Genomic DNA, 14,012 nt, shown 5'->3' on the forward strand with positions numbered 1-14,012 from the left:
AGGGAAGAACTGGAAAGGTAAGACTGAGTAGATGGAGATTTTGTACTCAAATTAATTTGCGTCTTGATGTACGTCGGAACGTACGAATAGACTCGGGTAAGACTGAGTGTAGATGCAGATTTTGTACTCAAATTAATTTGTGAGTTTAGGGAAGAACTGGAAAGGTAAGACTGAGTGTAGATGGAGATTTTATACTCAAATTAATTTGCGTCTTGAGTTTAGAGAAAATCTGGAAAGGTAAGTCTGAGTGTAGATGGACATTTGTACTCAAATTAATTCGCGTTCCTTTGTACGTCGGAACGCATGAACAGGCGGTAAGATTCACTCTAGATTGAAATCTTCCACTGACATTTAATTTGCGACTTGATTTACATTACTGAAACGGTTAGGAGGTAAGATTGAATTTAGATAGTGATGTCTGAACTCAAATTAATATGTTACCTGTTTAGAGAAATAGTGGAAAGGCTAGTTTCATTGTAGTTGAAAAACTGAAATAATTTTCAACTTTATTTTAGGGATTTGCAAGATTCTTGTTTGAGCGAGGGCTTCGTGAAAGTGGCTCGAGTTCGTCTAAATGTGATCGGGAAGGATGGAGTTGGAAAAACGTGCCTCGTTCGACTTCTCTTTGGTGAGAAGTTTGAAGAACAGGAGAGCACGTGTGGCCTCGACCTTCGGAAGGCTGTTACTATGATGAAGTCCCAAGGCGGCACCACTTCAGGTAAGTGGCAGCTATTGACTCGAGAGGAGCACAAAAAGACGCTGAATGAGCATTTTGGAAATGCAAACACGGATCAATTAGACGTGAAAAGGTAATATTATATGTTCTAGAAGAACGCTTTGATCGAGTGAGTTGTTCGGACTTTTTAGCAAGAGAGTCGTGAGGAGACCCGTCGTGAGATCAATATCAGTTTTCGGTCGTCTGTGGAGACGTATAAGGCGCTTGTTTTGCTTCACGGAAGGTTTGAAAACGCGACGAAAAAGTTGACTATCGCGCGTAATGGTGAGCTCGTCTTTCGTCTTTTAGACTCTAGCTCCGAGTCTAGGCTGTCTAGCCGCGACGAAGTGAAGCTGAACGAAGAGGAACTCGCTAAAGTAGAAGCTTTAATAAACGACCATCTTCGATTCGGCGATGAGACGAAGGTAACCCTAATGACAATTTGCGATTTCGGAGGGCAAGAGCCGTTTTTGGCGGCTCATGTGGCGCTCATGCCTCCCGGCGCTCTCTCCGTCTACATGCTTGTTTTCAACGGCGCCGAGCTTCTCACCGAAGAAGCAAAGTCGACTTACCGAATATTGGAAGGCGAGAACATTAATCCAATTGAACAGAAACTTTGCCGAATGGAGACAAACGGCGATTTTCTCAAACATTGGGCTTCTTCCGTGCACATCGCTCATCCTGTAGAGCAACAGGATGGTGCATTTCTTGGCGAGGCAGAAAGAGTCGAATTTCCGGCGGTTTTCCGTATTGCAACTCACCGCTGGGAAGCTGAGGAAGCCGCAGCTCGATGCGCGAAGGGCGAAGCGTCTGTCGTTGATTTCATTAGCGAAAACGATAAACGTCTTGAAGAATTATTTCGAAAACAAGCCTGTCAATGTCATTTCGTTCGTCCATCGTCGGGACTGGGTTTTTTCCTCGTTGAGAACAAGACGTCCGGTTCAGATGAGGAAGATCCTACTGCCAAGGTAATTAGAAATCGAGTTGACACAATGACGGATGCCTACTGGGAGAAACAAAAGAGACAACCAGCACGCTGGCTGAAATTTGAAGACGCAGTGGGCGAACTCGAGCAAATAACAGGACGCTCTGTATCAAGGCTCAAGGAAGTAAAACAAGTTGCGGAGAAATGTCGCATTTTTGATGATGAGGAATTGACAAAGGCGTTGTTGCACCTAACTCATGTGGGTGCTGTTTACTATTTCCCAGACGTTCCGCAGCTTCAGAACATTGTTTTTCATGATTCCAATTGGCTATTCAATCTCTTGGTTTCTTTTGTTGGTTCAGCACACTCTAAATCGAATCTCCCAGCCAATCTTGGCGCGGACTGGGAAATAGCCATTGATTCTGGCTTTCTTTCTCATAAGTTGGTAATTTACTTGTTGAGTGAAGCCCAAGTTAAAGAGCGGGACTACGCATCAGCAAAAAGCATCCTTTGTCATTTTGACGTTCTCGTAGAAAAGGAAGAAGGATCAGAAGAGCAAGGCTACTATGCTCCTTGCTTTCTACAAGACGATTTTACGCAGGAAACAAAATACAGCCAAGCGTTCATTCAGAAAGCGTCGTTTTCATTTCCGCTTATTGTCTATGCTAAGGACGTCTTATTCTTCCCCGAAGCGCTCTTCTTTCGCTTGGCTACTCGTCTTATTCGAGATTACCGTCTCTCGTCCGCCGTGCCGTTGAAGAGAAATAGACTGATTTTCCCATTGTCGCCGGGCGTGAACGCAGAATTTCTCTACCAAGGCTCGAGAAATTGCATCAGTGTAACAGTTTTCTCTGTTGATGAAGAGAAGCCACTGAAAGAAGAGCAGAAGGCTCGTCTTCAATCGCGTTGCAGCCAATTGCGCGAGTGGCTTATCAAGAACGTGAATGAGGCAAAACAACGAGGCATGGCGGGATTGCAGGAGGAATTCTATTGTCAAGTGAAGAAAATCGAAGACAGTTCTGCTCTGTTGAAAAGCCTCGCTTCAATGAAAGACTTTTCAATGGAAACGACAATGTGGACCCTGCTGACTGACGGAGCCAGTCAGCTAAATGAGGATGAGCTTGATTGCATGAAGCTGTGGTTCGAAACAGCGCCAAGGTAAGGTTAAAGTATGTTATGTTTAAAATATGCTAACATTTTGTTTCACTTCAAGGATGAGATGCTTTACAGAAGGTTCTCAGACAGACGGTAAGTGTCTTTTTGATTCGTTCCTAAGTGTTGTCTACATGCTCCCGTCAGGCTCATCTCTCGACGACGTTGTCTCTGATGATGAACGAATTGATGTAGCTAAAGAAATTAGGGCTAAATGGAGGCATGTTGGAGAGGCTCTTGGGCCCGACCCAAAGTTTAGAGCCAATGACTTGGACGGCTTTGAAGAAAAGAAAAACAATCGAGATCGAGCTCAAGCAATGCTCGACGCCTGGGCACAAAAGCATCATAAAAGAGCCACAAGAAGACAGCTCATACTTGCTTTGAAAAAGGAAGGCTACGGCGCCTTGATATCAGACGTTTTCAAATGTGATCCTGACAGCGTGCAATAACGTCTGACGCCTCTTATTTCATTGCAATAGCACAGGTATGGCCATGGTAATTTTTTTCATTGTCACGTTCTTGTTTTAGGTATATAGTATCGTAACTGCGTAGCTGGAATTTGTATGCGCTCTGCTGGTATTGTTTGACGGCCTTGTTTGTTGCTGATAAACGGTGTTTGACTTTGTTCTATTTAGTTTCATTGTGCATCACTATAGAATCTTGACGACTGTGAAATACAGAATTGCCGGAGCCACCACCTCAACTATTGTCATTTTCTGACAAAGCGTTTAGGCTGTGACAGAGGATTAAATCACATTTTTTATGGTTACAGGTAAATCAAAGAAGACAGCAGGGAGAATGAAATGGAGGAGTCACGCGTTAAAAACAGCAGGTATCTGCCGTTATAACGGCAGATACCTGAGCTTCCTTAGATTAGTGCACGCTTTTGGAATGAGACGCAGCTCTTGTCCCATCTTCAGAGAAATCCCTTTAGGCGAGACTCATTAGCCCCTTCAAGTCTTCATTTCTGCCATAAATCTATACAACCATAAATAGGTACAGCTCTAAATCAGAGTTCTTAAATGCAACTGACCCTATGACTCGTGTCAGGAATTGTTAGAACGCGCGATCTTCCGTGAAAAGACAGGTATGAAAAGAGTATTTTTTTATATAACTGAATTGATTTGTGGTGCTAATGGTATGGGAATTCCTCTGTGCAGGCAATCAGCGCTCCTTCATGATTCTATCAAGCGTAAAACATTTCTCTGCCAGTCCTTCCTCTGTTTTCATCTTGAAAAAATTGCATGTAACCCACCCGCAGACGAGGATTCAATTCCCAAAAAATTATAATACTGCCCATCTCTCATGTACAAATACTTGACGGTTTCCGAGTTGACGTTTCCAGACGTTTTCGTCAATCGAACGGCGGTCTTTTCTATTTGATTCAACGTCTCGTTGCCGGCCGCCGTCAATTTTTTGATGACGTCGTCGTTGAATGGAGAACTCGCATCCAAACAACGAGATTGCGTTGCCATATTCGTCAGCTTTGAGAAAATAAATAGTCATATTATTAATGTTCATTTACTTATGAAATGACATGCTGTTCTGCACGTTTCACTGTTCTGCACATTCATGATGAAATTAGCGAGCCAGGCATTTCGGTTCCAACCTTGAAGATGAATATTGGGTAATCTAAATATTGATTATTAGCGTGTCTGTCAAAACGCCGTCGCGAAGTCTTCCGATTTAATAACCGTTTTGCGATTTCCATTGCCACTTCTTCCAGCCAAGGCTTCAAACAGTGGGAACTCAAATTTATTTCTAATCTATGAAATCGATTTCTCAATTATTACGTACTGGAGAATGTACTCCATTTTCGACATCCATCTTCAGAGACGACGAGAGGCCTTCCCGCTTTAGATGCTCGGCGTTTTCCATTCGAATGCCTTAGAAATAAGAGACTAAGAAAACAAATGACGTCGCTTTTAGTTCACCTGATCCGCTCCACGGCATCGTGGGAACGTTGGCAGATTGAGCGACAATTGTAGAAGCGAAATTGTCACCCAGAGTTCTCATAGGACCCTCAGGTGGTCCTGTAAAAATAAATCAATAATACTATAGTCCAATTAGTGGAGGTTGCACCAATAAAAATGATTCCATTTTTCTGCAACAATTTTGGATTCTCGGAGGCGTGTCCCCATACCGCCCAAACAGCATGAACTGATTCTCTCTTTGCTACGTTCACAATCACGTCCACGTTCGAATAATTGTAATTGTTTGCGCCTCCTGGCACGTGAGCCAATTGATCAGCCATTCGAATATATTCGGCATTCGCCAAATGAACTAAATTCAATTTAATTATTATTTTACGTTGAGGTCTTCCGGTGTGACCATGGCGACGAATCGAATCGCTTTCTCGTTTCCGAACGTTTCGTAGGCCCATTTTCGTATCGATCGAATGCATTTGACGGCGGCAATACCGTTATTCGCAATTAACACCTAAGCAATCGGCTAAACGACCTCAAAGCGTCTCTGCTGCACGACGAACCTTCTCTATGACCCTTTTGGCGCCGAATCGTTGCACGAATTCTGCAGGAGTGGCCACCTGCGCGTCATATTTTTCATTATACGGACTCGGCGTGTATGCGTTGACCGCTGCACACCTCTTTTGAAGTGCTCGAGCCTCTGTGCGATCGCGGAGACGATTGACGAGCCGCCATATCGACGCCAGCGAATTTTCGAGCGAGGGAGAACACGAGGCTATTTTCGCGAAAGAAACAAAGATGCACGTGATGGACAAAGTACTCTTCAATTATGTCATCAATTAGAGGCAATTTGGTATGGACAATGAAGTCTTTCTCAACCAAAGGTCTTTGGTTTTTGTGCTTTTATGGTTTTGCATTGTTCTCTTTGTTTTGGGCGGAGGAGGCGTGCCTTCTCTTAGTTTGAGGAAATAATGTGAGTAATGCTTGTGCATGATTCCGCGTCTTCCTCGACCGTGATATTTGATCATTTTCTTGTACGTACCCTTTCCAGCGTACGATTCGTCTAAGCAATACAAACATGCATGAAAAAATTGCAATCAATAATTTTTGCTTACCAATGTATAAGTGCTCTATTCCACCGGATTTGCTGCAGCCTCTTTGTTTGGCGTCTTTTAATACATAAACTGGTCGATTTAGAGTCCGCTCTACTTGAATTTTCTTGGCATTTAGACCTCTAGAACTGTTTTGGCTGCTCTTTTGGGTGAAAACTGCATTTGCCTGACTGCTTCGTCAACGGGAAGACGGCGAATCTGAACGAATTCGAATATTTGAATTTTGTGTGTCCACATTTTTTGTTCTACCTGCTTTGCTACTAAATTTAATTTCCACGGACTTCCTTTCACTTGTCGACGGCTCGCATAGATCGTCTGTTGAGCCACGGTGAATTTGGAGACGACAAAAAGAAGCTTCTGCTCACCACTTTATCGTTTTCTGGTTTTCCGAGTCTTTCTATTTCTTCCCAGTCGGATTCCTTTATGATCTTCGGTTTGGGATTGCCGAATGTCGGATGCTTTCCCGCTAAAGAAACTCCAGTCGTGTAAAAGCTTCTCTGCATCAGGTTTGGGAGAAGTCTGCGGACTGGAGACACAATTCGGGCAACCAACATCATCTTTCTATACGGGCTTTTTGTACACCACGCCTACACTGTCCTTACAGATTCATTGGTTGATTGATTCTGTAAACTTCACTATGCTTTGTGTATTCTGACAAGAAACTAGCCGGTATGAGAATTTAATAAAGTCTTCTTCAAAAATGCAGCGGAATTCCAGACAACGCCTTATATGCTGAGCATGCGTGCATAATTACTTCTTCCTTTGGCAAGGTAGGCGAAGGTCGACTCCTCTACACCGTACGGTAAGTGTCGGTAACGACTCGAAACGTGCATGGTAAAACTCAGACACAGCACTGAGCTCCAGCTGGGTCCCTAGCTGTTATTGTCCACGGCGCGTGTACCGGCATTCTTGACTGCTCGGCTCTTCCTCATTTGAGCGAGAAAGGGTCTGGGTAAGAGGCTAGAAAAAGGCTGTGGACAACGTTGATAGAGGCCAGGAGCACGTAGAAAGTGGCGTATCGGCATGATGTCGCATATTGATGCTAAAACACAATTTATCAAAAAAAGGTTTCAACCCACTTTTGTTAGTACAATGATTTTACAATGAAAACAGCTGTTGAAATTGCACGTGACTTAAAAGCAATATAGTCACGATACTTCTTGGCAAAAATTTCCTTGTGAGGGCAAAGGGCCTAACCGAAATTTTCTTGACTGGATGGCTTTTATTCTTGGCAATTCTAGCAATCCTCCAAAAGAGATAAATGAAACTGAATTTGTGCAGTACATTATTTTGCAAAAAGAATGACCGCGGGGTCAGATGAGCTAAATTTAATTTTGTCTTTATTTTGCGTTAGATAAGGGTTGTTACTCAAATTAATTTATTTGTGGAAGAATGGAGAGGTGAACCTTACTGTAGAAGAAATTTCTTTGAATATTAATTTTCTTCTTGAATTACGCTTGGATGCATAAACAGAGCAAGGTAAGGCTGTAGATGGTACTGCTGAAGGTTTCTTGCCTTATTATGTGTCTTTATTTCTTTCTTTCTTTTAGGGAAGAACTGAAAACGTGAGACTGACAGTAGTAAGAGTTTTCCTACTCATAGTATTCTGACATTAAACGCACGAGTAGTATAAGGTAGCATTGACTGCATAAATATTTTCTTGCTCAAACTAATTTCCGTTTTGATTATAGCAAAGAACTGAAAACGTAAGACTGACTGTAGATGGCGATTTCGTACTCACCTTAATTTGCGTCTTGATGTACGTCGGAACGCATCAATACAGACGGTGAGACTGACTGTAGATGGCGATTTTGTACTCAAATTAACTTAGGGAAGAACTGAAAACGTAAGACTGAGTGTAGATGGAGATTTTGTACTCAAATTAATTTGCGTCTTGATGTACGTCGGAACGCACGAATATAGGCGGTAAGACTGAGTGTAGATGGAGATTTCTTACTCAAATTAATTTGCGTCTTGATGTACGTCGGAACGTACGAATAGACTCGGGTAAGACTGAGTGTAGATTTTGTACTCAAATTAATTTGCGTCTTGATGTACGTTGGAACGTACGAATAGACTTACGTAAGACTGAGTGTAGATGGAGATTTTGTACTCAAATTAATTTGCGTCTTGATGTACGTTGGAACGTACGAATAGACTTACGTAAGACTGAGTGTAGATGGAGATTTTGTACTCAAATTAATTTGCGTCTTGATGTACGTCGGAACGCACGAATATAGGCGGTAGGACTGAGTGTAGATGGAGATTTTGTACTCAAATTAATTTGTGAGTTTAGGGAAGAACTGGAAAGGTAAGACTGAGTGTAGATGGAGATTTTGTACTCAAATTAATTTGCGTCTTGATGTACGTCGGAACGTACGAATAGACTCGGGTAAGACTGAGTGTAGATGGAGATTTTGTACTCAAATTAATTTGCGTCTTGATGTACGTCGGAACGCACGAATAGACTCGGGTAAGACTGAGTGTAGATGGAGATTTTGTACTCAAATTAATTTGCGTCTTGATGTACGTCGGAACGCACGAATAGACTCGGGTAAGACTGAGTGTAGATGGAGATTTTGTACTCAAATTAATTTGCGTCTTGATGTACGTCGGAACGCACGAATATAGGCGGTAAGACTGAGTGTAGATGGAGATTTTGGACTCAAATTAATTTGTGAGTTTAGGGAAGAACTGGAAAGGTAAGACTGAGTGTAGATGGAGATTTTGTACTCAAATTAATTTGCGTCTTGATGTACGTCGGAACGCACGAATAGACTCGAGTAAGACTGAGTGTAGATGGAGATTTTGTACTCAAATTAATTTGCGTCTTGATGTAGGTCGGAACGTACGAATAGACTCACGTAAGACTGAGTGTAGATGGAGATTTTGTACTCAAATTAATTTGCGTCTTGATGTACGTCGGAACGCACGAATATAGGCGGTAAGACTGAGTGTAGATGGAGATTTTGTACTCAAATTAATTTGTGAGTTTAGGGAAGAACTGGAAAGGTAAGACTGAGTGTAGATGGAGATTTTGTACTCAAATTAATTTGCGTCTTGATGTACGTCGGAACGTACGAATAGACTCACGTAAGACTGAGTGTAGATAGAGATTTTGTACTCAAATTAATTTGCGTCTTGATGTACGTCGGAACGTACTAATATAGGCGGTAAGACTGAGTGTAGATGGAGATTTTGTACTCAAATTAATTTGCGTCTTGATGTACGTCGGAACGCACGAATATAGGCGGTAAGACTGAGTGTAGATGGAGATTTTGTACTCAAATTAATTTGCGTCTTGATGTACGTCGGAACGTCCGAATATAGGCTGTAAGACTGAGTGTAGATGGAGATTTTGTACTCAAATTATTTTGATTCTTGATGTACGTCGCAACGTACGAATAGACTCACGTAAGACTGAGTGTAAATGGAGATTTTGTACTCAAATTAATTTGCGTCTTGATGTACGTCGGAACGCACGAATATAGGCGGTAAGACTGAGTGTAGATGGAGATTTTGTACTCAAATTAATTTGTGAGTTTAGGGAAGAACGTGAAAGGTAAGACTGAGTGTAGATGGAGATTTTGTACTCAAATTAATTTGCGTCTTGATGTACGTCGGAACGTACGAATAGACTCGGGTAAGACTGAGTGTAGATGGATTTTGTACTCAAATTAATTTGCGTCTTGATGTACGTCGGAACGTACGAATAGACTCGGGTAAGACTGAGTGTAGATGGAGATTTTGTACTCAAATTAATTTGCGTCTTGATGTACGTCGGAACGTACGAATAGACTCGGGTAAGACTGAGTGTAGATGGATTTTGTACTCAAATTAATTTGCGTCTTGATGTACGTCGGAACGTACGAATAGACTCGGGTAAGACTGAGTGTAGATGGAGATTTTGTACTCAAATTAATTTGCGTCTTGATGTACGTCGGAACATACGAATAGACTCACGTAAGACTGAGTGTAGATGGAGATTTTGTACTCAAATTAATTTGCGTCTTGATGTACGTCGGAACGTACGAATAGACTCGGGTAAGACTGAGTGTAGATGGAGATTTTGTACTCAAATTAATTTGCGTCTTGAGTGTAGAGAAGATCTGGAAAGGTAAGTCTGAGTGTAGATGGAGATTTGTACTCAAATTAATTCGCGTTCCTTTGTACGTCGGAACGCATGAACAGGCGGTAAGATTCACTCTAGATTGAAATCTTCCACTGACATTTAATTTGCGACCTGATTTACATTACTGAAACGGTTAGGAGGTAAGATTGAATTTAGATAGAGATGTCTGAACTCAAATTAATATGTTACCTGTTTAGAGAAATAGTGGAAAGGCTAGTTTCATTGTAGTTGAAAAACTGAAATAATTTTCAACTTTATTTTAGGGAATTGCAAGATTCTTGTTTGAGCGAGGGCTTCGTGAAAGTGGCTCGAGTTCGTCTAAATGTGATCGGGAAGGATGGAGTTGGAAAAACGTGCCTCGTTCGACTTCTCTTTGGTGAGAAGTTTGAAGAACAGGAGAGCACGTGTGGCCTCGACCTTCGGAAGGCTGTTACTATGATTAAGTCTCAAGGCGGCACCACTTCAGGTAAGTGGCAGCTATTGACTCGAGAGGAGCACAAAAAGACGCTGAATGAGCATTTTGGAAATGCGAACACGGATCAATTAGACGTGAAAAGGTAATGTTCTATAAGAACGCTTTGATCGAGTAAGTTGTTCGGACTTTTTAGCAAGAGAGTCGCGAGGAAATCCGTCGTGAGTTCATCAACATCAGTTTTCGGCCGTCTGTGGAGACGTATAAAGCGCATGTTTGGCTTCACGGAAGGTTTGAAAACGCGACGAAAAAGTTGACTATCGCACGTAATGGTGAGCTCGTCTTTCGTCTTTTAGACTCTAGCTCCGAGTCTAGGCTGTCTAGCCGCGACGAAGTGAAGCTGAACGAAGAGGAACTCGCTAAAGTAGAAGCTTTAATAAACGATCATCTTCGATTCGGCGATGAGACGAAGGTAACCCTAATGACAATTTGCGATTTCGGAGGGCAAGAGCCGTTTTTGGCGGCTCATGTGGCGCTCATGCCTCCCGGCGCTCTCTCCGTCTACATGCTCGTTTTCAACGGCGCCGAGCTTCTCACCGACGAAGCAAAGTCGACTTACCGAATATTGGAAGGCGAGAACATTAATCCAATTGAACAGAAACTTTGCCGAATGGAGACAAACGGCGATTTTCTCAAACATTGGGCTTCTTCCGTGCACATCGCTCATCCTGTAGAGCAACAGGATGGTGCATTTCTTGGCGAGGCAGAAAGAGTCGAATTTCCGGCGGTTTTCCGTATTGCAACTCACCGCTGGGAAGCTGAGGAAGCCGCAGCTCGATGCGCGAAGGGCGAAGCGTCTGTCGTTGATTTCATTAGCGAAAACGATAAACGTCTTGAAGAATTATTTCGAAAACAAGCCTGTCAATGTCATTTCGTTCGTCCATCGTCAGGTCCATCGTCGGGACTGGGTTTTTTCCTCGTTGAGAACAAGACGTCCGGTACAGACAAGGAAGATCCCACTGCCAAGGATATTAGAAGTCGAGTTGGCGCAATGACGGATGCCTACTGGGAGAAGCAAAAGAGACAACCAGCACGCTGGCTGAAATTTGAAGACGCAATGGGCGAGCTCGTGCAAATAACAGGACGCTCTGTATCAAGGCTCAAGGAAGTAAAACAAGTTGCGGAGAAATGTCGCATTTTTGATGATGAGGAATTGACAAAGGCGTTGTTGCACCTAACTCATGTGGGCGCTGTTTACTATTTTCCAGACGTTCCGCGGCTGCAGAGCATTGTTTTTCATGATTCCGATTGGCTATTTAATATCTTGGTTTCTTTTGTTGGTTCAGCACACTCTAAATCGAATCTTCCAGCCAATCTTGGCGCGGACTGGGAAATAGCCATTGATTCTGGCTTTCTTTCTCATAAGTTGGTAATTTACTTGTTGAGTGAAGCCCAAGTGAAGGAGCGGGACTATGCATCAGCAAAATGCATCCTTTGTCATTTTGACGTTCTCGTAGAAAAGGAAGAAGGATCAGAAGAGCAAGGCTACTATGCTCCTTGCTTTCTACAGGACGATTTTACGCAGGAAACAAAATACAGCCAAGCGTTCATTCAGAAAGCGTCGTTTTCATTTCCGCTTATTGTCTATGCTAAGGATGTCTTGTTCTTCCCCGAAGCGCTGTTCTTTCGCTTGGCTACTCGTCTTATTCGAGATTACCGTCTCTCGTCCGCCGTGCCGTTGAAGAGAAATAGACTGATTTTCCCATTGTCGCCGGGCGTGAACGCAGAATTTCTCTACCAAGGCTCGAGAAATTGCATCAGTGTAACAGTTTTCTCTGTTGATGAAGAGAAGCCACTGAAAGAAGAGCAGAAGGCTCGTCTTCCCCCGCGTTGCAGCCAATTGCGCGAGTGGCTTATCAAGAACGTGAATGAGGCAAAACAACGAGGCATGGCGGGATTGCAGGAGGAATTCTATTGTCAAGTGAAGAAAATTGAAGACAGTTCGGCTCTGTTGAAAAGCCTCGCTTCAATGAAAGACTTTTCAATGGAAACGTTAATGTGGACCCTGCTGACTGACGGAGCCAGTCAGCTAAATGAGGATGAGCTCCATTGCATGAAGCTGTGGTTCGGAGCAGCGCCAAGGTAAGGTTTATCGTATTCATGTTGATCGTAAGATGTTGACCGTCTATTTTCTTACAAGGATGATATCTTTACCAGAATTTGACCAGGCTGATGGTAAGTCTGGCTATTCTAACAGGGCGTTTCTACATTTGCTGGGGTTAGATCTTAATGGGGGTGTTTCGAAAGAAGAACGACGTGTCGTGGCGAACAAAATCAGAGCTAAATGGAGGCGCGTTGGAGAAGTTCTTGGACCGGACCCAAAGTTTGAGGACGATGAGCTGGACGGCTTTGGAGAAAAGGAAAACAATCGAGATCGGGCTCAGGCAATGCTCGACGCCTGGGCACAAAAGCATTACAAAAGAGCCACAAGAAGAATGCTCATACTTGCTTTGAAAAAGGAAGGCTATGGCGCCTTGATATCAGTCGTTTTCGAATGTGATCCGGACAGCGTGCAATAATGTCTGACGTCTCTTCTTTTATTGCAATAGCACAGGTATGGCTATGATAATTCTTTTCATTGTCACATTCTTTGTTTTAGGTAACTGCGTAGCTGGCTTAAGTGTGCGTTTTGCTAGTATTGTTTGCTGGTATTGTTTGTTGCTGATAGACGGTATTGTTTGTGCTGAAAAACGGTGTTTGACTGTCTCCTATTTTTTAGTTTCATTGTGCATCACTATAGAATTTTGACGACTGTGAAATACAGAATTGCTGAGCCACCTTGCCTCATTATCAGTTTCTGACAAAGCGTTCAAGGATTAGATCACACTTTATGATACAGGCAAATCAAAGAAGAGAGGAGGGAGAAAGCAATCGAGGCACAGCAGCCTGAGGTATCTGCCGTTATCTCTGACTCAGTGTACACTTTTGGAATGAGACCCAGCTCTTGCCAGTTCTTGCCTCATCTTCCATACAGGTGTCTCGAGGCCCCATCTTCAAAGTAAAAGTCCAGCTACCCCTAGGAATTTTTAGAATAAGATTTTCCATGCGCTTAGTTAGTTGGCGCTCCTTAGACCGAAAGGACGATGAGGAAAGAACTGCCTTAGAAACAGAGAAAATCTTTGAAAATCTCAGGGAGCAGACAGTTAGCGCGCGTATTTCACATACGGGTCTGCAAAAGCACGCAAAGATGTCCGTTTTCCACGACGAGGTAGAGATTGAAGACTTTGAATACGACGAAGAAACGGAGACGTACTATTATCCTTGTCCGTGTGGTGATCGGTTCGAAATAACAAAGGTTAGCAGAAACCAGAGATTATCTTGCGATAAGTTGAAGCTTTTTTAGGCTGATTTGGAAGCCGGTGAAGACGTTGCAACGTGCCCAAGCTGTTCCCTCATTCTCCGTGTTATTTACGATCAAGTAAGAGCAGTGACGCAATTATCAGCCGCGTTTCATTGTCTCCCTAGGAGGATTTTATGACAGGAGAGGAGAGCAAAAAAGTAAACAAAAACGAAAAAGTTTTTGCATGATCGTTCAATTAATGATATTCATTTTTGCACATATTCATAGCACGTGGTGTC

General features: G+C 42.9%; 4 protein-coding genes and 1 long non-coding RNA gene across 13 annotated transcripts; 4 read left to right on the forward strand and 1 right to left on the reverse strand.

Annotated features, from left to right (window-relative positions):
- The first annotated feature begins 149 nt into the window (after positions 1–149).
- On the forward strand, positions 150–3,474 carry LOC136189895 (uncharacterized). Of its 3 annotated transcripts, XM_065977925.1 has the most exons (9): positions 150–164; positions 223–237; positions 312–392; positions 450–464; positions 516–809; positions 868–959; positions 1,025–2,798; positions 2,854–3,276; positions 3,321–3,474. In XM_065977925.1, the coding sequence occupies exons 5-8, from the start codon at positions 688–690 to the stop codon at positions 3,239–3,241; spliced, it is 2,376 nt and encodes a 791-aa protein (XP_065833997.1). In that variant the 5' UTR covers positions 150–164; positions 223–237; positions 312–392; positions 450–464; positions 516–687; the 3' UTR covers positions 3,242–3,276; positions 3,321–3,474. The 3 variants fall into 3 exon arrangements, with proteins under 3 accessions (XP_065833997.1, XP_065834016.1, XP_065834008.1); XM_065977944.1 differs by lacking the exons at positions 150–164; positions 223–237 and having other exon boundaries at positions 254–392; positions 2,854–2,888; positions 2,940–3,276; XM_065977936.1 differs by lacking the exons at positions 150–164; positions 223–237 and having other exon boundaries at positions 254–392; positions 3,329–3,474.
- Positions 3,248–5,898, reverse strand: LOC136189926 (acetyl-CoA carboxylase 2-like). 3 transcript variants are annotated; one of them, XM_065977990.1, is made up of 10 exons: positions 5,833–5,898; positions 5,396–5,780; positions 5,281–5,337; positions 4,875–5,231; positions 4,727–4,825; positions 4,590–4,678; positions 4,487–4,524; positions 4,344–4,424; positions 3,826–4,276; positions 3,248–3,770 (listed from the first exon to the last, which is right to left on the reverse strand). In XM_065977990.1, exons 4-9 carry the CDS (start codon positions 5,194–5,196, stop codon positions 4,273–4,275), a joined length of 633 nt encoding a protein of 210 aa, XP_065834062.1. In that variant the 5' UTR covers positions 5,197–5,231; positions 5,281–5,337; positions 5,396–5,780; positions 5,833–5,898; the 3' UTR covers positions 3,248–3,770; positions 3,826–4,272. The 3 variants fall into 3 exon arrangements, with proteins under 3 accessions (XP_065834062.1, XP_065834053.1, XP_065834070.1); XM_065977981.1 differs by having other exon boundaries at positions 3,249–3,770; positions 3,826–4,424; XM_065977998.1 differs by having other exon boundaries at positions 3,252–3,770; positions 3,826–4,524; positions 4,875–5,075; positions 5,124–5,231.
- A 579-nt stretch (positions 5,899–6,477) lies between these two features.
- Positions 6,478–7,992, forward strand: LOC136190027 (uncharacterized). The gene is made up of 5 exons (XR_010670503.1): positions 6,478–7,308; positions 7,380–7,463; positions 7,521–7,615; positions 7,661–7,836; positions 7,906–7,992. It is a non-coding gene; the product is annotated as an uncharacterized lncRNA (long non-coding RNA).
- A 306-nt stretch (positions 7,993–8,298) lies between these two features.
- LOC136189849 (uncharacterized) lies at positions 8,299–13,220 on the forward strand. Of its 5 annotated transcripts, XM_065977909.1 has the most exons (13): positions 8,299–8,463; positions 8,517–8,531; positions 8,688–8,773; positions 8,827–8,841; positions 9,932–9,946; positions 10,021–10,101; positions 10,159–10,173; positions 10,225–10,518; positions 10,570–10,664; positions 10,730–12,515; positions 12,574–12,608; positions 12,657–12,987; positions 13,033–13,220. In XM_065977909.1, exons 8-12 carry the CDS (start codon positions 10,397–10,399, stop codon positions 12,950–12,952), a joined length of 2,334 nt encoding a protein of 777 aa, XP_065833981.1. In that variant the 5' UTR covers positions 8,299–8,463; positions 8,517–8,531; positions 8,688–8,773; positions 8,827–8,841; positions 9,932–9,946; positions 10,021–10,101; positions 10,159–10,173; positions 10,225–10,396; the 3' UTR covers positions 12,953–12,987; positions 13,033–13,220. The 5 variants fall into 5 exon arrangements, with proteins under 5 accessions (XP_065833981.1, XP_065833961.1, XP_065833972.1 ...); XM_065977889.1 differs by lacking the exons at positions 8,299–8,463; positions 8,517–8,531; positions 8,688–8,773; positions 8,827–8,841 and adding an exon at positions 9,238–9,323 and having other exon boundaries at positions 9,546–9,946; XM_065977900.1 differs by lacking the exons at positions 8,299–8,463; positions 8,517–8,531; positions 8,688–8,773; positions 8,827–8,841 and adding an exon at positions 9,546–9,873.
- A 383-nt stretch (positions 13,221–13,603) lies between these two features.
- On the forward strand, positions 13,604–13,994 carry LOC136199308 (diphthamide biosynthesis protein 3-like). Its single transcript, XM_065989494.1, has 3 exons — positions 13,604–13,728; positions 13,777–13,851; positions 13,899–13,994. Exons 1-3 carry the CDS (start codon positions 13,621–13,623, stop codon positions 13,959–13,961), a joined length of 246 nt encoding a protein of 81 aa, XP_065845566.1. The 5' UTR covers positions 13,604–13,620; the 3' UTR covers positions 13,962–13,994.
- Positions 13,995–14,012: the final 18 nt, after the last annotated feature.

The sequence above is a fragment of the Oscarella lobularis genome, chromosome 1 (genome assembly GCF_947507565.1).
Source record: "Oscarella lobularis chromosome 1, ooOscLobu1.1, whole genome shotgun sequence".
Classification (NCBI taxonomy): domain Eukaryota; kingdom Metazoa; phylum Porifera; class Homoscleromorpha; order Homosclerophorida; family Oscarellidae; genus Oscarella; species Oscarella lobularis.

Coding starts and splice junctions, on each gene's coding strand:
- LOC136189895 (XM_065977925.1), top strand. CDS start 688: ATGATGAAGTCCCAAGGCGGCACCACTTCAGGTAAGTGGCAGCTATTG. Junction 810..867: donor GATCAATTAGACGTGAAAAG/GTAATATTATAT, acceptor CGGACTTTTTAG/CAAGAGAGTCGTGAGGAGAC. Junction 2,799..2,853: donor TGGTTCGAAACAGCGCCAAG/GTAAGGTTAAAG, acceptor TTTCACTTCAAG/GATGAGATGCTTTACAGAAG.
- LOC136189926 (XM_065977981.1), bottom strand. CDS start 5,196: ATGCATTCGATCGATACGAAAATGGGCCTACGAAACGTTCGGAAACGA. Junction 4,679..4,726: donor GATGCCGTGGAGCGGATCAG/GTGAACTAAAAG, acceptor CTTATTTCTAAG/GCATTCGAATGGAAAACGCC. Junction 4,425..4,486: donor GCAATGGAAATCGCAAAACG/GTTATTAAATCG, acceptor ATCAATATTTAG/ATTACCCAATATTCATCTTC.
- LOC136189849 (XM_065977883.1), top strand. CDS start 10,124: ATGTCTGAACTCAAATTAATATGTTACCTGTTTAGAGAAATAGTGGAA. Junction 10,665..10,729: donor CATGTTTGGCTTCACGGAAG/GTTTGAAAACGC, acceptor TTCGTCTTTTAG/ACTCTAGCTCCGAGTCTAGG. Junction 12,609..12,656: donor AGAATTTGACCAGGCTGATG/GTAAGTCTGGCT, acceptor TGCTGGGGTTAG/ATCTTAATGGGGGTGTTTCG.
- LOC136199308 (XM_065989494.1), top strand. CDS start 13,621: ATGTCCGTTTTCCACGACGAGGTAGAGATTGAAGACTTTGAATACGAC. Junction 13,729..13,776: donor ATCGGTTCGAAATAACAAAG/GTTAGCAGAAAC, acceptor AAGCTTTTTTAG/GCTGATTTGGAAGCCGGTGA. Junction 13,852..13,898: donor TCCGTGTTATTTACGATCAA/GTAAGAGCAGTG, acceptor TTGTCTCCCTAG/GAGGATTTTATGACAGGAGA.